This window comes from Temnothorax americanus, unplaced genomic scaffold, assembly GCF_048541705.1.
Source record: "Temnothorax americanus isolate GAGA-0224 unplaced genomic scaffold, ASM4854170v1 Scaffold4, whole genome shotgun sequence".
NCBI classification, from domain to species: Eukaryota; Metazoa; Arthropoda; class Insecta; order Hymenoptera; family Formicidae; genus Temnothorax; species Temnothorax americanus.
Genome location: NW_027509547.1, coordinates 4,957,383 through 4,982,500, shown reverse-complemented (window position 1 = coordinate 4,982,500; position 25,118 = coordinate 4,957,383). Strand labels below are relative to the sequence as shown.

Sequence of the window (25,118 nt, the reverse complement as noted above, 5' to 3'; positions counted from 1 at the left end):
ATGTTATCCCATATACATGTATGAGTATGTATGTATGTACACCGCGTATCACATCCGCTGATATACCGAATTCTTTCGCGCAGTCAATATTGATCAATGCAGCTCGTATAGCGTTCACTTCCGATAAAGCGGAGAAAAATTCCGGAACATCGTATACGCCCTTCGCCATGTTGATCGCATGGTTAACACGACCAGAAAGGAAGGCAAGGACGAAGGATCGTGGCGTCGGCTCTATAGAGACGAAGAGCGCGTATACGGTGCATATCGGAAATCGATGCGTATACTCGCCTGTTGCCACATCGCATACGCATTTGTCCGATTTCATGAACGTATGTATTGCACGTAGCTTCTTTCCGTCGAGTATGACCTACGGCTTCACGCATGACAATTTGCGACGCGATTTATCGCCAATGTTCCTTGCAAAGACGTTTAATTAATCATTTTGTCTCGGTTATATAATATCTGCTTTTTCAATTACAAGAGGTCTTTTAAAAAATCGTCAACAAAAGAGTCATAACTACGAGAATTAAGAAACTTGCATTAAGTGTCGATATTTTAAATTCGTTGACGCTTTCGTTGGAACAGCAAAATCTCGTAAAACATAGCGTAAGAAAATGACAAAGATTGGAAATAATAAAGAAGATTTATCATATTAATGTCGACTAAATGCAAGTATTTTTGATAATAATATTTATATTCATGGCATTTAATCGAGATTATAAAGCTCATTGTAACTGATACGTCTTTATCGCTCTACTCATTGTCAGGATCTGGAATTGTCGCTCACTTATTAACTGGGTTACGTTTAATTACCAGATGCATTTGTGACGCATTCCTAAGTATAATGACCTAGTTGAGAAGCACTTTCAAAGAGTGACCGTCCTTTCTTAATTAACGCTATTTTTTTAATCCTGAAATATCGCGTCTTATTTCGAAGAAACGCTGACAAACGTAATTAGACAACTAAATGTGCATTGCAATGCAAAAGAAAACACAATCTCCAAGATTCTCTATTTTATTATCATTTTCAAAAAGTCAAGTTTAAATTTTTAAATTAAAGACAAGAACTCTCTTAACAAAAAAAAACAAAATGTTGAAACAATACTGTCTTTTAATTTTTACGGATTAATGCCATTTTGACAATGTTGCAAAAAATTAAACGTTGCAAAAATAGAGAAAATAATTCTGCAAAAAAAATAAATAAACGCTCTTGTTCAAAATAAACAATCAATGGTTTGTGTGGCATGGCTTTTGTGTTGCGTCGATACAAGTGCATGATATTGCTTTATATATATATATATATATATATATATATATATATATATATATATATATATTCTACAGATAACTATGTTCGATACTTTCACATTTCGATAATAAAGAAGAGAACAGGAGAACCTGGAGAACCCGCAGATATAATACAATAAGTTTTCAAACAATAAGTTTTATAAGGAAAGGAGTGGGCATATCGACTTTTCCAATTCTATTGTGTTACGAATGTGTCTTTAAACGATGATTAAATCTACTGTAGCGATGTCGAAGAGAAACAGAAATAATTGCATTTTTCTTCGTGCAATCAATCTCTTCTTAGATTATTCTGATGGGCTTTCCATCAGAATCATCGTGGATACACAACATAAAAAAAAATAATAATTTCATAAATGTTTGAGTGTTCTATTTATGTATATAGAGTATATATATATACAATTTTTCGCTTACATGTTGAAAGATTGAATTGAGACTTCTGTGAAAGCTTATATTTTTGAAATTCTTGTTTTTAAAGTCTCAACAAAAATGACAGAATTTCAATTCTTTGATTAATTTCTTGAGTTCCTTATACGTATATATGTTCGAGAAAAATTTTTGATAAATGTAAAAAATAGAGAATAATTTTTTATATTATATAAAAATTGGAAGTTATTTTATATTTCACAATCGGGTTTGATTTAGAAATCTTGAGGAATTGTTAGAATTTTAAACAAAATGCGGAATTCAAAAAAATTTAATTGACGAGGGAGAGACACTTAAAATATTTCCTCTTTCTGATTATGATTAATACAATTAAATATATTCATACGGTTAAAAGATTTTTTAAATCCTTTTTTATAAGAGCAAAATTTATCTATCGTTATAACACGAAATAAAATAACGTAGTAAGTATTTGAAAATAGTTTAACTGATATAAATTGCAAAATTAAAAGATTACGCAAAAATAAGATTTATCTCGTTTACGACAGCGATTGTTAATTGCAGATCCATCTATAGTGATAATGCGACAATAACTATTTCGAGGAATTATATACCAGAGAGAGAAGTCTGAGAGTGGACATACCCGGATTTAAATAAAACACGTCCATTGGCGCATCCTCTACATGCACAAACCGTGGATATTGAACTACGTAGCCATGTCCACGAATATTTCCAACGGGTAACACGCTTACTTACACGCTATATATCCACAGTCTTCTGTTGTGTCCCGAAACACCGCGACTTCTTCTCTTCTTATTCTGATAGACTCTTTTCTTCAGAGAGCAATACGGCAAAACACCGCGACGAGATAAAGCTACAACTACGTCTATCGATTAACGATAACTGACCGAGCGATGCCGAGTAGACATAATACCGGCTGTGCAACGCTATTCGATACCCGAGCACCATCTGGCGATGGTCCTGTTCAGTCCTGTTCGCTTTCAACGCTTTCGATTTCACCGAATCTCCAATCTCTGGCTCTGGCGCCGTCAGCTCTCGCGAGTTTCTGGTCGGTTTCTGTTCCGCGTCGTCGGAACCGTCGGAAGGTCGTGCCGTGGCTCGTGGCTCGTCACTCGTGGCAATTGTTGACAGCCACCGTAGGGTAAGCTCCGGCACAGCTGTGCGCCTGACACAGCTGCACAGTTTGCTCAAATTGTTAGCGGCACTGGAGCCTCGTCCGCCGTTCGCGTCCCGGCGCAGCCACGTCCAGGCTGCGTGTCCCGGCCACCGACAACCGTCGCGTCGACAGATCGAGCCGCATCGTCGTCGAGAGACTGGGAGGGACACGGAACTGGGAAAAATGAGGTATCTACCCATCCGCGTTTCGCGAAGCGGGCCACCGCGTGCTCGCTTTGCGTCTCCCCGCGCTTTCCTGTTTCCTGCGAATCTCTTTTATTCGGCGCTCGTCGCTCGTTGACGGTCGTGCGAAAGCCGAAAGCCGAACGGGACGCTGCTCCGCGGAAACGAGAGCGATCGAACGACGGTGCGTCGTGCGACGTTCGCGGGCGGGAACGGGGAAGCGGATTCGCGTTTATCAACCGCCATCTTTCCCGCGCTGATGCTGTGATGCTGACGTTCTCCTCACCCCCAGAACGTTGACTCGTGCCTCGGGCATTTAATTCGCGGACTCGGGGAATTAAAAAGGCATCGCTAGAGGGATTTTCTCGTTTGAAAGATACTCGCACAGGATACTCGTCTCTTACCGTCTTCGACGGGGCACGCTCGAATGTATAACGTTTTAATTATACTATTGTCTCTGTGTATATGTGTGATGTGTGTCTATACACTATGTATATATCTAAATAGCGCGCATGGCTTTTTTCATGTATGTATGCATACATACGTATGTACACATGTATAGATGATTGTCGCGTGTGAAAATCGAGTCACGCTTAATTGTTGATGAATCACATGTGTGCACCGTCAAGACACTTGCTCGTATGACGCTTCGAAGATGGCTGAATGTGTATACACACACACACACACACACACACACACACGTGCCTTTGTGTACGTATGGATTCTGATACGCGTGTTGCAGCACTTGTCACGAAGGAGCTGCATTGTCGTCGCGTGATTTCACGTTTACGTCGAGGTTTAGCGACGTTATCGCGAGTTATCGTGTCACGTGCATGATAATTACGAACCCAGAGTCCCGATCGTTGTAAATCCGTATAACACGCGTGGACTGGAAATCGTTTCAAAATGCCTCGGTAAAATGTTGCATCTGTGTACTTACTTGGCACGGACCCTACGTTACGCGATAACCCGTAATTCCGGTTAATTATGGGCGGATTAATTATTTTTAGACGGATGACTAATGTCAGGGTCACGGTTGACGTTTTAATAATTTAGTGACATTTTAAAAATTAAATTTAGAAAATCTAAAAATCTAAGAAGGAAACCTAGGCTAGGTTATATTGGGATCAATTTTATTTGTTGTCATATCGTAGATATGAGAACTGAATTATATATTTGGAACGGTTGCTTATCTTAACTACGTTATTCGTAGCAGTAGATCGCAGATGACTACGATGAATGGGAAGAGGCCCTCGTCGATACCTTCCAGACATCAGCCAGAGACACTGGCGCAACACTTTGACCTGATCAAGTATATCTATGATTGTAAGTATACACGTTTAATTCAAATGATTAAAATATATGTTTCCGAGGGATGGTTTATTCTTTATACTTGTTTCATATTTTTTTCAGCGTGGAATTCTGTATCTAAAGAGTTAGATATGTGCCACAATCAACCACACGGTAACTCCTCCAATTATAGACACGGAGCGTCAGTTACGTATTACCAAGAACGCGAGCCAAACCCACAGTTGAAAGGTAAAAACATTTTGTACTTTATGGAAACAGTAGTAGATATAAAAAAATTTCAAGGATTTATTTTCTTTTATTTCTTTTGTTTCTTTGTCTCTTGATTTTAATTTACTAAGGGTGCATTCCGTTTCACCCATGATGCGCATAATGCATTACTTATCCTTGTTCACTGAATGTTAAACAAGGATAAGTGATGGATTATGCACATCACGCGTGAAACGGAACGCACCCCAAGAAAATTATATGTGCATGTACAGTGTGACAGCAGAGATTATTATAACTCCCATTCTTTAGAGATATTTTGTTTTATTGTAACGATTCCTTTTCTTCGATAATTTTTATTTTCCTTTATTATTTTCTTTAAATATATATTGTGAATGAAGGATGTGTATAGGATATATTGCGTCTCACTTTTTTTTTTTACAGATTTTGAGCCATTTAACTTGGAGGCATGGTGGGGACAGCGTGTTGTGCAAAGTATTACTAGGAATGCAAATTCCTAGTGCCAGGCCCAACATGTTGACTATAATCGGACATTTTCAAACAGACACAAGAAACAAAAAAGATAAATTGCAAGTCAACACATCCAATCTTTCGACATTCGTTATACATCTAAAAGCAACAACATTTTAGAGTTGGGATTCGAATACGGAAGCACATAGAAAGACATAAACAGTAAGACTTAAACGTTAAGTCGCTCGAACAACCGAAGTAGAGAGTTCTTCAAAATGGCAATCTTCTCAAGAATTTCTTATTGCAATTGATCGATTTCTTCAATATATAGGTCTTATTGCTAACGTTTTTACGCGATAAGAGGAAAATAATGAGCGCCAACACAAGAATTAAATCCCAAATTCCGTTTTAGATATATGACGTACGTATTTGTTTGTGAATAATATTTTCTCAATCTTTTAATAAAGAAAAGAGTAGAAAGAAGGAGATTGTAATGGGATAAATGAAAGAAATGTGCTAAACATTTAATGCTAATAGCGAAGATAAAGATATGACGACAGAGATATAGGCATCACTGTACATTCCTTTTATACCGATTGTGTTTTAATGGGATACATTAAACTTCCTTTACTTTTTTAAAGATATACGTTAAACAGTCAGAAATAGAAAAACTTGTTTGTATTATTGTCTTTGGAGGGAAACCTTTATTATTACGTCAAACTATTTATTTATTAGTCAGTAAATAACACGATATATAGATACATAATGTGACTCTTTATATATACAATTAAACATGATGTAATTTATATAAATTTTATATGTAGAATTATATATAAAATTTATATATAATATAAATTTATAAGACTGACTGGTATTCATAGTCAGAGCTTACATCTATATATATATGTAAGATCTGACTACGAATACTGGCCAATGATACTATATTTCCACGTTATTTAAAGAGAAACTGAAGATAATTATGTTTTTTTTAATCTCCTTGCAATGTTGGGTGAAGTAAGTTTGCCGCTCAACAGTGCACAAAGCATTTACGGAGTGCTCAAGCTTGTTTGATAAAAATTTCATAGACGAATTTTAGGAATCGTACTTTAGGATATATACACGTAAATGTACTTTTTCACACGTCGCATTTCGCATTTCCAAGAAGATTTTTCACTTTTACGCCCATAAAATGACTGCACTTTAGCTAATACGTAAATTATAAATAAAAACGTTTTCCACTTGGCGAAGGAAATTTCATTAACAGTACGAGAGACAGACATTGCACTTGAAATTAATCGCAATGTGAAATAGCGTAATGGTTATTGCAATTTTAAATATACAACACATGTATACTCTTATTATTATACCTATATGTATGTACATCTATGCGTGTATAGTTATTACTTGTAAGTTTAATCCGATAATGTTTCTAACGACAAAACAATAATGAGCAACGTCTTTCTATACACGTTGAACATTTTCTTTTTAACCGACTTCATTATGTTCCCGTTCATCCCCATCCTATTTTATAGCAATTCTCTATCGTTGAAGAAATAATTTGCTATCTACATATATTTGTTAAAATGTAAATTGTAAATTTGTATACTAAAATTTTAACGTGTTAATGTAATTTTTTAGTATAATGCAGAACATGAGAGTGAGATTTATGGTTGATTGATATCCAGCGCACTAGGTCAAGCTCGTACAACGATGGGACGAAATTCCTGAGGAACGATGAATTCTTCGAGTGCATTAGGCTACTGACGCAGAAGCTATTCGCGTGACATTTCACGAATGGAATGTGAGGTATAACAGAACCGCCGATAGCCATCGTACCAAAGAGACACTAGCAAATTCCAGATTTTTCAGAAATAAGTTTCTAAATTTCGCGTATATTATATGTATATATAAGTACAATGAAATTTTTGTTAAATTTTTCGTTGGACAATTATATTCGTCAATTAATAGAAGGAGATAGATGATCTATGCTGTATACCAAATAATCCCATTTTAAATGAAAATTTTGAATAATTGCTAATTACTCTACTTAGAAGAATTAATAACGATACATTCGAAAATATCCCCGGAAACTATATCCATTATTCGATGCGACGCGAGTCAAATTCATTGTCTAAAAAATGACATTGCACTTGAACGAATTGAATCAAATGTTTAATTTCTTTGAAGAATTTGAAGAATAAAGTTTACATATATTCTTATATATTCTTTAAAAATTTTTATTATATATTTTATATTATCGGAGAATAAAATTATGCAATATTAATGAGTAATACACGAAGACAATAAAGGATAGAAAAAAAAGAGAATCGTCACATCTCTTTTGCGGCTATTTAATTTAATTTCTCTGATTTATTAAGAAAACACGAGAAAAATTCTCGATTCGTTAAAATCGTTCAAACCGGCGGGTAAGAATTTGGCGAAAAATAAAAAGAGTTGGTCAACTCGCATAAATACGAATAACGTATCGATGACAATATATCGAGCGCGTTTATCGATGAAATGCGAAACGCAAGGGGCAGATTATAACATAATTCGTTTTGTAAAACGTTAAGTATTTCGTGAACGACTTAATTTCACTTTCCCGATTTCAGGAAACACGCGAGAAAAATTCTCAATTCGTTAAAACCACTCAATTTGCGTAAGAATTTGGCGTAAAATAAAAAGAATGAGTCAACTCACAAATATATATATATATATATATATATATATATATATATATATATACAAATTGTAAATATATACCGTTGCTCTTTTTTTCTCGTAGCGCGTTCACTTTCACTCGCGAAAACATTAAGTACGATCAAGCGAATGTTATATATCGATCGCGTTTATCGATAAAATGCGAACGCGCAAGGAGCGGATTATTATAACACAATTCACTTTATAAGACGTTAAATATTTCGCGAACGCAACCAAGTATACTTCATGGCGATAAACTGGCCGTTACGCCAATACATACGAAAGGCAAATGCTGCTCCGTTGACCGTTTATTTTGGTAGCAGCAGCGTCGAGCGCGATATAGCGCGGCTGTTGTATTCATACGTTGTGTAAGTACACAAAGTTCCCGCGTACTATCGATCACCCGACGAGATTCGATCGAGGCAGGTATAGGTATAGCGCGCCGCAAACGTCGTGAACCGTCACGCAGTACGCACATCGTCGTATTGTCCTCTGGAATGTGCCGGGCGCGCCGGGCGCCGCGGCAACCTGATATAGGGTGGGTGGGGGGGGGGATAGAGTGGGGGTAGAGTGAGTAGACGATGCGTGTTCGACGTGTGTAGTGCGTAGTCAGCCTGCTCTGGCCTGCTCCTACTCCGTTCCGATCATTCGTGTTACCGAGAAGCCCGCGGCTCCGTTCTGTCATTGCGCTATCACTGTGCGCGTTATCATTCGTCCGGCGAGACTCAAGCGAGGCAAGTAGTGGCGCGGACCGTTCCATATATCGCGTGGTCTTTCAGAACGCGATCTCTCTCTCTCTCTTTCGATTATACATATTTTTGTCCCGATTATTTCAATAAATATCCGTTACTCACCCCATAATCGCCGCCCTCCGCCTCTCCATCTCCGCCGTTCAGTTAGCGTTGTCGCTCTTTCTTTCTCTCTCGTAGCGTATTCACCTTGGTATTCACTTTCACTCGCGAATATACGCGGCATTTCTTACTCTCGCGACGAGCACTTATTGTTATACCGCGACGCGGCGGACGAATAACGCGAATAAAATACGAAGGATGCGAGACGAGAAGGAAGCTCGACGACTCGCTCGACGCTCGCGACGTTTCGCGAGATCAACGGTCGAATTTGAAATGGCGGAGGAATTATTAAGCTTGTGAATCGCGCGGCTAACTTCAGAGGCTCGACGACGTGCTCGCCGCTCGCCGCCCGCGGCGCCCGCGACGTTTCGCGAGGTCAACGGTCGAATTTGAAATGGCGGAGAAAGCACGTAAATCGCGCGGCTAACTACAGAAGCAGCCACTCTCGCGCGTTTTACACGGCGATTACAATCTCGTGCGGTACGTGAGTAGATACACGAGAATGTTAAAGTCGAGGACGAACATTACGTCGCGTAACGGAATGACCAAAACGACAGGATCGTCGCTGCCGCTTTCCGCGTCGAAAACATTCATATTTTGTATATTGTGCGGGGAGGATCCGGGGAGGATCGCGCGATTGATCCCGATGAAATATTCAGTGGTACAAACGCGGAATCACGCGACGATCAAATATCGAGATGCGAGAGGCTAGCAGGCGAGGCGAGGCGAGGCGCATATCCAGAATCAACTACGAATAGCTTCTTAGCTTGCTAATCGAATGCCAGCACGCTTCTCGTCTCTCGATTTGGAGTAGATCCGTTCCGTGCTGTGACGTTCCATTAGCGACGACGACAAACATACGTTTGCAAATATAGTGCCGGAAACTTAGCGCGATACGGCGTGAGTGAAGTTAGTGGCCGGAGACGAGAGACGAGAGACATTATTGACCATCCGCGAACGTACGATCGTAACGTCGCGTCGCGTCGCGTCGCGTCGCGTTGTCGATATCGCGTTAATGACATTTTCGCGAGTGACAATTGCGAGTGAGTGTGCCACCAGGAAGCAACGAGAGACGGAGCTGGAAGCTGAGAGGAGGAGCTGGAGCAGATCTGAGAGGCGTCGGGCGACGGCGACGGCGACGCGGCGGAGCGGTGAGTAATGACTGTTTATTGCGTTATTGTTCAATGGTGGATTTTATTACCTTGAGATCTGTCTAACCTAAGATTCGTCACCGCGATATCATTGTTTTTGGACGCGCACTTAATGAAATCCATTGTTAGATTCGCGGCATATGAATAAAAAGATTAAAAAGAATGCGAATTTACACAAAAAGTACTATTTTAAAACAAACTTCGCGATTGTATGTTAATTTTAGATTTTCCACAAAGTGATTATACGTATAGTGAGTTAATGGAAATTAACGATAGCAATGAAATGATAACTAGCAGTGATCGCGATTATTTTCTGCATCAGTGATTTTATTAAATATTTGTTTTAACATTTAATATCTAATTAATAAAGATATTAATTATTTAGGGAAATTAATATCTTCATTAATTTGATATTAATTGTTTCAATATTGATACATTCGTATGTTTTTGATTAGAATGTATGTTATTTATAATATTATAATACGTGTTCCCCACTGCTGCGCATTGATTCGTGTGATTTGTGAATGTTAAACTATTTATTCTCATAATTTTTATACGATGGATTTTATCTCGCATAATTTTCTGCCATATGTATACTCTTCAAATATATATATCTAACACATGAAGATATATAAAATATTATTAGAAGAGCCGCGGAGAATTAAGAGTGTTAAATCGTTTTTTCTGACAATTTTTATGAAAAATTTTTAATTTATTATATTCAATAATATAAATGTAGCGGAAAATGAATTATTATTTATTATTTTTTAATATCTAAATGAGTTATGCTTATAATTATCACGATATTTAAAAAAAAAATAAGAAATATATTAAAAGAATAAGAAACTTATATAGATAAACATAAGATTTCATAAATCTCTATTGCCTTTTCTCCTTTCTCTCGAAATGGATATGGACTAATTGTAAAACTTGAAGTAAATCAATATTCATACATATATAGTACGATGAGAAATTCAACAAATATTATTGTAGAGTAATATTGGTGATAAATTCGTTTACAAAATACTATATCAGAGTTAAACAATTGCATTAAATTATTTATTATTGAAATATGTTTCATTATAGTATATTAAAAGTAATTTAAGTAGAATATTGAATCATTTTTAATTTACATAAAGGTAAAGGCTCGGATAAAGGCATAATTTCAAAAAAATATACATACATATTGGGGAAAAATATGCATGAAGAATATTTCACCATTTTACGTCATTCTTTGTCAATTGTGATATACTAAACTTTGGACGTTATGTCGACTGACCGAAGTTTTTTTTATTTTGTCTGCTGATTTATGAATCTGCCTGATGCTGATTTATAAATTAACATTTCTGTCACCGTTCGTTACCGTTACGTGCGTTCATTTCTTATATGTCGTCAAACACAATGCCATCGGTCAATCGCGAATCAATATTGGCTACAAATAATACACTTAGATGATTTTATTCCTAACCTAAATTTAAAATTCTGGAATTGATAATTCAAGTATAAAACAGTTGATTGATTACAGAAGATTCGATTCCGGTTAAGAAATTTTCCATCGATCGATAAAAAAAAAAAAATATCTGATTAATATTTAATAAATTATATCGGATTTTTTTATTAGGTTTTGATTACACATCTTAATTTTATTTTTACTTACTTTATACATTTTTTATATAATTTAATAAAACCTCTCAACATATAAGTATTTAATGTAGTATTGATAACGTGTTGGCATGAAAATGTATACAAAGAAAAATGAAAACATTGATTTAATACAAAAATAAGATGGCAGAGACGTGATAAAAATGATCAATCAAGCAATGCTGACGGTAAGTAGCATTCCTATATCCGTAATAAAAATGCTCTACGATATGCGACGAGCAGGAAGGAGAGAATTTTTCTATGATACATGTATAATGTTCGTATGTATATATGTATATGTTCGATCGTCTGTCTAATGTCTCAGGGGATGTTAGTCGAAACGACGTTGCATGGCTAAATTTCTTATTGGCGTCGCCAGGGTATTGTGCAATTGCACTTTGTCGATCGCGACGTTTCCTCCTCGCGGGTTTGTCCAACGTAAGCTCGACGCGGGAGCGTGAAATGGAAACCTTGGGGACGGATACGCAGCGTGTGCGAATGCAATGTGTATATAAGACCGTTCTACCGAATTGCAATCGGAGATTATATCGATTTGATCGAATTTCACACCGTGCCGAGGAAATAACCGTACCACCGTGTGCTTGACCGTATTTTTTCTTATTTGCTTCCTTGCAAGGGAGAAATATTTTTCTTTCACCTCATAGAAATTGCACCTTAGAAATCGTTTCCGAAAGATATTTTTTACATTTGATTTTTATATTATTTTTTTTCGCTTCTTTAAAAGTTCTGTTAAACTTTGGCGAGAAGTAGCAATAATTTTTAGGTGAATAATAGAGAATTTTGAATAATATAGAATATAAATGCACAGAATGTGTGCAAATATTGAGTTTCTTGTAACTTTTCTTTTGCATCTTTTATTTGAATTTTTAATTAAGATGGAATTTATTTTTTTCTTATCTACTACACAAAATTAGATTTTATGTCATAAAATTTGCAAAAGTATCTCACTTTGAGTTATGTTTGAAATTAATATTGTTTTACTCGACTTTTTTGCAATATTTTTTAATATAAAAAATATTCTTTTCTGCGAAAAGATACTTTTTCCTGAAAAGAAATTATTTTCCGGCTCCGTTATTTCTCTGTTACACAGAAGCTGTATTCCAGATTTCTTAGACGTATATATATATATATATATATATATATAATAACTACTTATCTTTTTTTTATAATAAATAAAATACAGATCTTGACGTTGCAAAATTATCTGCAGTTGAATGCTTGAAATGTATAAATATCTTATATTATTTTTCAATTGCATAAATTAATAGTTTTCTCATTTATATTTACAATTTGAAAACTATGAAAGTTTTATCTGAATATTAGGCCATTAAATTATAATTAACTTTTAAAATAATGTATATTAATGAGATGGATTAAAATTTAAAAGATAGCTTTATAAAAAGTGTTAAAATTAAATAATCTCTTTTTTTAATTTCAATTATTATGCATTGTTTAATGTTATTATATTTGAAAAAGAATAAAAAACATTTAATCTATCGTACTGTATCCATTATTGTTGTTGCAATTATGCAAAGCAAATTATTTATCATAAAAAACTAATACATAAGGTACAAATATATATTTTTAATGTTCTCGATTTATTTTGTAAATGTCATCACTTCTTTTTTTCTAACATTATTTTTATGTAAGGATACGGTGCAATAAAAACCTATACGACACTATACGAAGGAAGCTTAAGCCGTGATAATCTGAAACTCGTAAAACTTTCGCGTTAACTTAAGGGCATTCGCCTGGGCGAATATTCTCTTCGTTGGTTCGCGATAAAACCATTAGATGTATGTACGTTTACGGCGAAAAAGCTGCGGGCTACCTATATCGTAGTGTAGTCAAGAAATAAACGAAAAACTCTCGTTTTTTTTTTTATCGGAAATATATCTTGCTACTTATACGAAAAGAAATGTACACACACACACACACACACACACACACACACACACACACACACACACACATATATATATATATATATATAATGCAGTTATATTGCAAAAATCGGTGTTGTAAAAAATAGTAAGAATTAAATAAAAATGTAAAGTTATATTAAACTGTTTTCCAGCAGTAATTAACTAAAAGAGAAAGATATTAGATGGATTGTGCATCAATGGTGGAAATTAATGAAAAGAGAAATTATTCCAATTTTTAACATGAAATATATTACATATATAATAAATACATCTATTATCGAATTCTCCTTGTTGCTTCTCTCTAAGTCTTGTCGTTAATCGCAACTGTGAAATGGTTCACAATATTGCCATAATATTCGTATGATCTTCAGCGAAATCGTAGATTTTATCGACTGCTTGTTAAAGGCAAACGAGACATTAGATATGACGACGTCTCGCCAACGCATTGTTACACTTTATTTTCCTCCGTGTTCGATCGTTTTATGCCTCGTATAACGAGATTTTATATATAGGAAATTACGGTCACATCTCATCATTCTTTACCTTAAGGTTAATCTTAACATTTTGTCATCTGTCGATTCTCGATCCTTGTGTTATTCTAGTATAAGAAAAGGTTTAAAAAAGGTTTAAAAAAATATCAGCTATATGTGGCATTTGTCTAAATTATCGAGAAATATTATAGAGAAAGAATGTTGCCGGTCAACGTCGTCAATGATATTGAGGATTTCTCGTGGTCGCTCAACATGAATAATGGATGATCCCCATGATGATTCTCGAGGATAACAAGATTTCATCCTTGTGTTCGATAGTTCGAAATTGCGTCAGTGAGACGACAATTCGCGTTTGATTGCTTGGAAAAAAAATGTTTCCTCAAAGATAATTGCACTGCGCGCGATGAAATATCCGCGTGAAAAACGTACCGATGAGGCTGGTTGTAGATCGAATGCATATTAATTAGAGAGTGCTCTTTGATCTAGTGCTGCATATACGACACTATTGCGCCAGAAAGTTACAATGGGCTTTTGTTCGAAGTTTGGCTACCGCGCTGTATCAGAGAAGTCGATATATAGAGAAGATTAATCGAAAATTTCTCGTAATTTTATCGTTGTTCGAATTGATACATCGTGAAATATAAATAGTGCGGTAAACTAAGTGCAAAAACAAAATGATAAAATGATGAAATAAATGTGTAAAGATTCGTACTTAGGAAGTATCCTTCATCTTGCATTCCTAGATTTAAATATATCGAGAACGTACTTTGCATGCAAGAAGAAAGTTTGCTAGTAGAAGTATTTAAAACTTTTTTAGAATTTCTTAGTTTTTTAAATATATAACAATGTTATGAACTAAACTTTAGTTTTATGTAGCATATAATAATTTCAATCAAACGGTTTTTGTCTTAAATTTTATTGAGTTCGTTAATATTTTAGCACTTTCGGAATTTAAATTTTCTAGGTACTTTCAATTTATATCGCGTCTAAAACCTTCATACAATGCATTATAAAATTTTGGTTAACAATTTGGTAGGTGGAAAATTAAATTTTGATGAGATCAAAAATAAGTAAAATAGCTTATATAATATTAAATCAATCAAAATATGGTTTTGTATTTTTAATCAATAATTATAATACACGAATATTTGACGAAGATAATGCGCCTGACCGAAAAAGAGCTTAAAAATCTTATAATGCCGTAAATTATTTTACTATATATATATATATAAATAAATATATATATATATATATATATAAAACAAGTCTTTATTGTCTATATTAATTTTCCAGGATTGAATATAAATGATATAATTTGGTATAAAAAAGTACAAACATTTTCAAACGATTTTTACTATTCATTTTGCGCTATATGATTTTTAAATCAATGTTTTATACGTCGATCAGTTTCTCATACAAAACTTGTGCATGTGTGTATAAGCTCTCTTGAAATCTATGAGAAACTCTGTTCTTTAAAGATAAGGTTTGAGATGCCGTGCAAGACATAAACTCGCCTGTTCAATTTATCTCTAATGGATCTTACCGTTCCGCACGTTTAAGCCGGCAGGATCTGTGTAACAGAAGTTAGAAGAAACTTATCTCTGGGGATTGCTCGGTGCATATCGAAAGTGTTTGCAATAAACAATCCAGGCACTCTCCATTTGATCGATACTTTTTTCAAATCACTTTCTAAATTTTGTGAAGATATTCGATTTTATAGTATCGAAAATGTTACGTCATACTCATAAATTTATATCTTGTGAAAGAATGACTAACGTTATTCTGTGGCTCGCGATAAAAGCAAATCTATCATGTTTAAAGACATAAAAGATTTTTTCTTGAGTTTTTATGATATTTCTTATTTTCATTTCAATGTAAATATATACATATATTTTTAAGAAATATCTGCGTTTTAAATTTTTTAGACAATCGAAATAACATTAATATAAAATATTATAAAAAGTAGTAATTCTGATCCCCCCAAAAGGCTTTATTTGATGATATTATTTATATTATTTATCACATTTATTATCTTTTTATATCTACACGGAAAGAATGGTTTTGCTAAAGTATATAGAAATTAAGCTGTATACAGATCTGAAAATAATTATGTTGGATCATCTCTCCAAAATTATTATGTAGGACTTTTAAGCATGATGATAATGTTGCAAAAAGTTTTGATATTCTAGCAACCAGCTTGAACGTCTAATATAATTACTTAGATGGACCGATAATTATCTTTCTATATCTAGCTCAATTTTTAGATACTTCCAGCAAAACCGTTCTTTCCGTATATTATTACTTTACCTCGCCTTATACCTTCCCTTTGATTCAATACCTCTATTAGCACAAACTAACAATTTTGTTTGCTCATATAATAATATTCACATATTACGTATAATATCTAAACAACAAAATATATAATAATTTGACATAACATTTATTATAACAATTTCTCTGTAGTAGTTGTTATACCGCACCACAGATATCCGCCGTGTAATCACGAGGCAATGAATATATCTATACATTCGATTTACATTCTCGTCTAAATTTGCGATCGGTCGTTGACACACGCGCGATTACACGCATGTTCTTGACATCGGTAATGTGTGTAACTTTACAGGTTGACATTGTGTCACTCCGACGTGTTACAATACTATGGTTGAATATCACAATCGAACTGATTTACACTCGCGGTAATTCTTGTGTTTCGCGTTATTTGACTTTTACAACGATATGTATAACATACGTATACGCATGTTGTGGAGTTTTGTGCTGGCGGTGAGAACTACTTGACGATAACGTTTACAAATGTGTGTGGAGAACATTGTTGGACCGTGATGGAAATGTTATATCATGCGCTTGGGAACTTGGCGGATCGATAACGCAAAATGGGCCGCAACACGTTTGCCTTTGTTCGAGGAACTTTTGCACACGAAATTGGACGATGCTCTCAGTTGGAAATCACTGTAGGAAGGAAGTATGATGATGTCTTGCTGGCTTTCTCTCAGTTGAGAACGCAACATTATATATATAGAGAGATTATTTTTAAGGATTAGATTTTTTTTATTAAAGAATTTCAATTTTGTTTGATAACAATTATCTCTATAATGTAAGGCTATCGAGGAATTACATTAAAGAAAAGGTTTTAAGAAGGCTATAAAAAATATATATACATTTTTTTTACATATAATGTTATATAAAGTGTTATTATATATATGTTAAATAGATATAATACATCCATTTATTACTTTTTGCTGTTAATTATTCTGAAGGAATACATTTTAAACGGCATGCAACGAAAAATCTTGCAGTAAAATCGGGTCACGAGGAAGTGTCAATGAAAGCTAAGCGAATTACAATAAATTAGCGCGGAAAGTAAATTTAGTCTTTCAGGATAGTGTCACGTTGATCGTAAAGTACGTTGCGCCTTCTTTTTATCACGATTTGAAGTTAATTGGGTTGTTTGAATCTGCGCATGTAACCAAGCTGTTCGCCTGACCATTTGCCATCAATTTGCGTACTCTTTTGTAGCTAATTCCGCTGTGTGTTTGCACCTATACATACGGGCATAGTTGCATTTAAACACATTGAACATCTGAGAGAACGTCGATAGATGATACTTTGTAAATTAAACAACTAATATTGTGTTTCATGATAAAACTTTCATCAGTGATGCGTAAATTTTAACTGCAAATCTGTACATTGCAAAGAGAGTTTTGATAGAAATTGAAGCTATTGAATAAAATTACATATTTTTATAATCGCCCGCGGCGAAATATTCCGCACCGTAAATCCGGGATGTAACTCGCCGATTTATTTTTAGCTCCACAAAATATTCTTCAATAAATTTTCACCCACGATAAACGCCAAGGCAGTCGAATTTATAACGCTCGATACGCCTTCTCAATACATTACTCGTTTCTGAGTTACACCTGAGAATAATGTTTCTTATGGAATCTAAAACATAACTCAAAAGCAATTAAGGGGATATCTTTTTTAATTTATGATTTAATGTTTAATATGATACAAATAAGTTAATTATATAGGAACAATAATTATCACATTTAATTACAAAGAGACACACACATAATTAAATAAAATAAATAAATTTAAAATATTATATTCTTGTATATATATATATTCTGCTTATTTTTATACTTGAAATATATATGCAAAAAGGAAATTGATAGTATGTGTGTGTTTCGGATATATTAAACAAAGTAAATAAATGTTAATTCTGTTTAATTTAAATACCGAACAATAGAGGATTGATTATCAATGAAAACAGTTGTTTTATAGAATTTTATTCTCGGACACGTGCGAAGTTCAGAATAAAATGAAATCAAACGTCGAAAGTTAATTTTAACATTTGAACAGTACATTATTAAAATATGAGAGATGAATTACACAATAACATATAAATATTTTATAAATAATTTATTTATATTATTTTACTTTAATTTTATTTTAAAATATTTAGACTAAAATAATATCTCTTTAAATTATATATATATAATTTTATGTTACCGTGTGTAATGGTATAATTTTATATTTTTACATGTATAAAGGTAATCCATATAGACATAAAAAACAATTTCGTAAATTTTGATTAGCAAAATTAACACGTACATAAAATACTGTCGTTGCTTTATTCTGAACCCAATAAATTATTTGTACTTTTATTTAGTTTAGAGGTTAATCATTATTGATTACGTAATTTAATACCTTATTATAAATGATTATAATTGATTATTACGGGCAATTAACGTATGTCTAGTGTAATGATAATTTATTTAATAAATTGTGGATATGATGATTGCTAATATATATTTGATATTGTGCATGACAACAAAAGTATATCAATAACAAAGCTTGAATTGATTTGAAACATCTAGCTATTTGAAAATAAAATGCACTCGTCAATGGATCCATAATTGCGAGGTAGCGCACCAATGCTCGGGGAATTACGTATATACATCTATTTTGAGTAACTATTACACAGAGAATGTTATTATACACACATCATTAACTCGCGTATGAACAAATTAATTCCACGACACACATGATGCAAGCATTGCAGCGAGTATATTCGTGGTTCTTAATTATAATAAACGCTACATCCGAAGTTGATCACGTATACGCGCAAGTGGTTCCGGCATATACATGCAGACAGATCTTCCGTTACGCTAGTGATAGAGATTATATGCTATGCGTGACGCATTCACAGCTTATCTCGGTCGCAGTAAATTAATTTGTTGACGTTGTGCCGTAATATGTGCACATCACGTACGAGATGACCGTAAACTAAATCAAGTTGGGTTTGAAATATGTCATGTAGATTGTAAAATTTATTGTACAAAAATGACACGCGCGAAATATGAAAAGAGTATTTTACAGAAAATGTAACAAACATTTTGGCAAACGATTATTTCATGAATCATAATTCGGCTAATAATTTCGTTATCAGCATTCTGTTCTATCATTATTGAATTACTTATACGCTAAAGTAAGTAATAAAAATTAATCTTTTTTGAAATCTAAGGAAATAGTTATAGTTCTATGAAGAGAGAAGAGCTTTAATAATTTTAAAAGTCTATCATTTTATTAAACATTAAATAGATTTGGAGGTGCAAAGTTAAAAATATAATACGGACGCAAAGTACAACAAAGTACGGCGATCATATGAATTACCACAAATGCAGCCGTTTATTATTTGCGGATTATGATACGTGGCCCGCGGGTCCGCTAATTTGTATGGAAATCTCCAACCGTCGCCGCGAGTAAAATACGTGTAGCATAATTATCCAGCGTTACAATATCAAATTACTCGCTTCATGTGACGTTGAATTTGCTGTCGCCAGCACAACGGCTACCCGGTGTTGTGCGCGACAGTGCGCACGAATGTATAATTTAAAGCTACTAGTTTACCAATCATTGACGCTTTTATGTAGTAGCAATCGGGATATTGACTGTATTCACTCAACAGCTGTCAATCCGCATTTCATTTATTTATCTGACAAAAGTACATATATATATACACGGGAAGAATGGTTTTGCTAAAGTATTTTAAAATTTAGCTATAGAGATACAAATCTGAAAATAATTTTGTTGCATTATTAAGTAGGTTGCTGAAGTATGATGATAATGCTGTAAAAAATTTTGACATTTTAGTAATTAGTTTGAGTGTTCTACATAATTATTTTGATGGTGCAACAAAATTATTTTTAGATTTGTATATATCTAGCTAAATTTTTAGAAACTTCAGCAAAACCGTTATTCTTTCCGTGTATACATATATTTTTAAACAAATATTGTCTTTGAATGGTTTTTCTCATTATTACTAGACATTTTTTTTTAGAGAAAAATACTATTGTTTTAAAATAGTTTTAACTTTTGTAAATTAGAAACAATATTTTATTTTGTAAACAATAAGTTTGACATTTTTTAAATAAATTTATTAGAGTTGGTTTTCTCATTATTGATTACAAAAATTAATATAATAAAAAATTACTGATTTTTATTATACTTTTATTATATGTAACATATCTCTGTCTTTATTTAATATTATTAATTATATTTTTACATTTCTGTTGTAAATGTAAATATTAAAATTATTTGCAAGTTAGTTGCGATAAATTGAAATAACGAATATACCAAATGTCTTGATAGACTTTTTTACTAAACGTTTTCGAACCAAACTGGCCGAAGCGCTTATAAAACTGTCTAAAAGCTGAAAGCGTGGGGTGTAACGAACAATGACAAAAAAAGTTTAAGTCGTAAAGACGTGAAAACTTTTGGATAAAGCGATGACTTTCGACAAATTCTCGCGTTTGCCGCCAATTTGTGCTCCTGATGTTATACCTAACTGACGTGTTTTATTAATACGTTCGTAATAAAATAATTAAATCTAGATCTTGATTTATAGCTCTTAAATTTTTTAAATTTAAAGCAATAGACAATAATGCGGTATAAAGATAAAGAGATGAAATTTTTTATAATCAGATTTTTATGACTATTTAAATAGGAAGATTTTTCTTTAGCGTAAATGCAGTTTTATTACGCAATGGTAATTAATATGTCCGCACTATAACGCAAGAAATTAATTATAATATTTGTTGGTGAATATATATAACAAACAGCGCATTACGACACTGTATTTAATTACTTTAGCGTTAAATTGAAGCGAAGTATGCAGGCCAAAGAAAATTATTAGATTTCTTAATTAAAAAAGGGTTTAAAAAAAGATCTTGTTTTATACAACTTATTTATCTTAAGTTAACCAATCACAATAGCTTTTATCGTTAAAATCGTACCGATGAACTAGAGATCAAAGGGAATGCTTGGAACGGTTGTTAATTAAAAACAGTTCTTTGTAATATACCGAGAGTTGGATACTATATGCGATGAAATGAAGAAAGAAAAGAGAAACGCTCGAGATTGAACATTAATATTAGCTAACGCAGAAATCGCAAAAATGTCTTTAATGGCTCGCGATGAGTTCTTGTAATGAGATTTATTCCACGGTTCTGCTTCACGGTTCGGAAAAGGAAAAAGATTGCTCCAAATCGATTGTAGTTAAACCGTCGCGGAATTATTGTATATTTTCCAACGCGAAAGAGACTTTTATGCAACGTTTGTTTGCTTATTAAAGTATTAGGTGAACAGGTAGGAATTCGTACGGAAATAATTGTTTTGTAGTTACATCGAATCGACCATGCCATTCAAAGCCGCTTTGTTAGACGGACATTGTGTGCGTCGAACAATCGGAAGCTTTAAAGAAGCCATTGCGAGCAGTGCAAAATAATTCGCGTGGAACAGATTGTCGCAACTTTGCTGTCGCATCTAACTGCCGCGAATTCTTGTTGTTGCGCAACGGAGTACAATTACAATGTTACAGGGAGGAAGTTCAGTGATTCTTAGAAGTCGAGAGAATTGCAGCATTCCCGAGATAACATCATCTCTCGGCATTGTTACATCAAAGGTTTTCCACCGCGTCAGTGCGCGACGCCATAGTGTGCGAACTATCCATGTTTACATCAAAAATATATATATTTTAAAAAATATGCGTGTACGAGGAAAGTCTCGCCACCTTATGTGCTAGCACAAGAAAAAAACATAGTTATCTCTTCCTCTAAACATATTTTATAATATGTAAATTAAAGAGTTCTTTTACAAAATCTTCTTTTACAAAAACTTCTTTTACAAAATATGTTTTGTACGTTATACGGTTACATATTCTCTTATAGTATAATGATGGTATGAATAATTTAATCTTGAAAAATTTGGAATAAAGAAATGATGAAATATGTCTCAGTTCGTGAATAAAATTGCTTTAAATTATTATTTGGAGAATTATGGAATGAAAGAAATGTCACAGGGAGGAATATTTAGTACATTACAATACATTTATAGTAAGCTGTTTAATTTATCGTGGCATAAAAAGCGAAAGTAGTTGACAAGTTAATTATAGAATATAACAGATTTGCGTAATTTTTTTCTGTACGCGCGCAGTTACTCGTAAACTTTCATCCTTTAACTTATTCACTGTGCATTAATGTATAATTTTATCACATTTATGATATTCATAATGTTTCCGGCTACTGTTACGTTACAAAGTTGCCGGAACTCGCTGACGGCGGAGATCAAGTCTTTCGGATCATCAGTGTTTGTCGAAACTTTCGAAAAGCTCATAGAAAGGCCGACTGTTCATTGTATTAATTGACACAACGTTATGAAATTGAGTGAACTCGGACTCGCAAGTCTTGAAGTATGTGTCTTTACGACGAGGCGAATAAAGCAAATAATAATATAGACGCAGCAGAAAATACAACTTAATCACATTCACCGCCAAGCGTATTTTACGTGACTTTTTATTCACGCCAATTGAAATATTTAATTATACTAAAAAGAACAATAACACATTTTTAATTGATAGTAGTAAAAAATGTTTATTTGACATATTTATTTGACTGTCACCTCATGACGGTCACTGATGATCGACAAGACGTAAAGGGAAAGCTGAATGTCGGTCACCGATGATCATCATGGCGGTGTTAATGGAAAATAGCGCAGAAATACTCTTAAAAGATAGAAATTCTTGCTACCAGACGTGAGTCGAAATTGAAAGTGTGAAGTGGAACGCGAAGTAGTGCGATAGATAGAGAAGAAAATAGTCTTTTGAGTTGCACGAGCTTCTTGGCTCCTAATGGATCACGAAATTTTCTACCCAGTTTTTTTAAGATTGATTGCCATAGTAAAAAGAATTGACAAGGCACTTTAGAATACACTGCAATTGCAAGGAATTGTATTTTCTCAATAGAATTGTTCAGCAACATCGCATACTGCTTATTGTATAATTTTCTTTTAATATTAAGTATCAGACTTTAATAGCATTGCACTAATACAGGATATGATAAGAATCTTGTATTACACATTTCTATAACATTTTAAAGTTCTTGGTTTTTATTGAGATGGAAAACGTTGTTCAATTTTATTCTGTGTTTTCTCTACGATAAATAATACGAGCGAGTATAAAAATAGAAGATGCATTTACTTATGAAACGTAATATCCAACACGTTAATTTTATAGGATTACCGAATAAACGAACAATTTTTTCCTACTTTCATATACATTCATTTTCGAAGAAGATTGCTGGTCATAATTCAATGCAAGAAAAAATTGCAAAAAACACACGTGAGGATGATCTCGCATTTATGGACGTTCGAAGTACAGTAGGTGGACTAGCAAAAACTGAACGTAATCACAAAAGAGAAACCGGGATATACTTGGCGTTCGATATTTCGATTCTACATTCGATACATTTCCGACCGATTCCGCTGACCACAATTGGATTTCCCATGCAGGCGATCCCCATGGCGAGTCGGATATCCGCTTGTTCTGTACATCCTCCGCTCCCTGCAATCCTAACTTTTCCCTCTTTTTTTTTCTTCTTTCTCGTGCACGACAGGAAATGCATGCTTGATCTATACCGACTAATCGAGATTAATGGGAATAACAGGCAACAGCCGGTGTATACCTTTGCTTATACTTGGCGTATGTAGACTCATCTTTCGACATGTTGAGAATGCATGCTGCCATCACTAAAGCTGACAATAATTAATTTTTTTTCTCTACAGTAAAACTCGTAGAGCCATCGTGAAAAATCGTGCACAAACGTCACGACGTTTTTCCACATTGTCCAAAACGCGAAAGAATGGAAATGCGATAATATATCTTTTTTTACGTTTTGCATTGTATCGTACAATAAAATATTTTAGGTAATATAATGAACGAAATCAATATATATATTCTATTTCTCTTTCATATTACAAAATGTAAACATAAATATAAAATATTTTAATGATGAAATTACGTTTTAAAAAAAAACTTGAAGTTTAATTTGTCATATTTTTAATTAAACATATAAATACTTTTTTATCCATATTAATTACATATGGTGTAACATTAATAATTATAAAGATAATTGTAATTACATAATAATATCAATACCTTTATTTTTTTATATCTTAGTTTTAAAATAAATTATTTATTTTTAACATAATATAAAAATTATAAAATACTGAATTGAATTGAATTTTTATTTCATTAATACAAATTAATTAAAAATAATTTATAAATAATTTATAAAACTCAGAAAAAGAGAACAATAAAAAAGATTATCTGTTACATTTTACCTCGTAAGAACTTAATAACAAATCTAATGCTAAAAAAGCCAAAAAAGTGTTCTCTATATCTCATTTCAAATAAAGCTTAGTTTTTTAAATGAAAGCGTCGATAACAAGTAAGGGTATATTTCATATCCTTCAATAATCATTTTCTGTCGAAGGAAATGTTCTTTCAATAATTCCTCTCATTAATCATTTCCGACGATTTTAAGCTTATTTCCTTTTAAGCTCAAGAGCTCTTTTCACGTAATCTTCAAAACTTTAATTAAGGTAACATATTATTAAATCAAGTATTATATACGAGGTTTTTTTTTTGTTCAAAAAGTTTCCAGATTTTATCTTTATAATTTTCGGAGGTACTTACAACTTATTCAGCTTTATCTCCTTCAAAATATGTTCTTTCTCGGCTGATACATTACTTCCAACGTCGTTTTTACTTCTGAAAGCAGTCCTCATACGCGTTTTTCGCGGTATCGCGCATAAATCCGTCTGCAAATTTTCTTTGATGATGGTCTTCAAATGTCGAACCCTTTTGTTTTTTAACGTAGATTTTATTTTGAAAAAAGAAAGCTTGCGAGGGCCAGATCATAAGAGTGAGGAAGGAGGCTGAAGAAG

The 25,118-nt window shown here is 33.5% G+C and overlaps 3 protein-coding genes across 7 annotated transcripts in view; 2 read left to right on the top strand and 1 right to left on the bottom strand.

Annotated features, from left to right (window-relative positions):
- Nucleotides 1-9,412, bottom strand: part of LOC143902416 (uncharacterized) — an 18,629-nt gene extending 9,217 nt beyond the window's left edge. Inside the window, exon 1 of the mRNA XM_077415295.1 lies at nt 8,589-9,412. Within this exon, the coding sequence (XP_077271421.1) occupies nt 8,589-8,709 (121 nt within the window). The 5' untranslated portion in view covers nt 8,710-9,412. The remainder of the gene's footprint in view (nt 1-8,588) is intronic.
- LOC143902401 (MAPK regulated corepressor interacting protein 2) lies at nt 2,919-6,500 on the top strand. 5 transcript variants are annotated; one of them, XM_077415280.1, is made up of 4 exons: nt 2,919-3,054; nt 4,265-4,374; nt 4,462-4,587; nt 5,008-6,500. In XM_077415280.1, exons 1-4 carry the CDS (start codon nt 3,050-3,052, stop codon nt 5,082-5,084), a joined length of 318 nt encoding a protein of 105 aa, XP_077271406.1. In that variant the 5' UTR covers nt 2,919-3,049; the 3' UTR covers nt 5,085-6,500. The 5 variants fall into 5 exon arrangements, with proteins under 5 accessions (XP_077271406.1, XP_077271404.1, XP_077271407.1 ...); XM_077415278.1 differs by having other exon boundaries at nt 4,262-4,374; XM_077415281.1 differs by lacking the exon at nt 2,919-3,054 and adding an exon at nt 3,250-3,477 and having other exon boundaries at nt 4,262-4,374.
- A 195-nt stretch (nt 9,413-9,607) lies between the features above and the next one.
- Nucleotides 9,608-25,118, top strand: part of Nmdar2 (glutamate ionotropic receptor NMDA type subunit 2) — a 199,763-nt gene continuing 184,252 nt past the window's right edge. Inside the window, exon 1 of the mRNA XM_077415920.1 lies at nt 9,608-9,736. The gene's annotated coding sequence lies outside the window, so the exon portion shown is untranslated. The remainder of the gene's footprint in view (nt 9,737-25,118) is intronic.

What these genes read in the sequence shown, in the direction of transcription:
- LOC143902401 (XM_077415277.1), top strand. An exon ending in GATCAAGTATATCTATGATT is followed by an intron (nt 4,375 to 4,461) that starts GTAAGTATACAC and finishes TATTTTTTTCAG; the next exon opens with CGTGGAATTCTGTATCTAAA. An exon ending in GCCAAACCCACAGTTGAAAG is followed by an intron (nt 4,588 to 5,007) that starts GTAAAAACATTT and finishes TTTTTTTTACAG; the next exon opens with ATTTTGAGCCATTTAACTTG.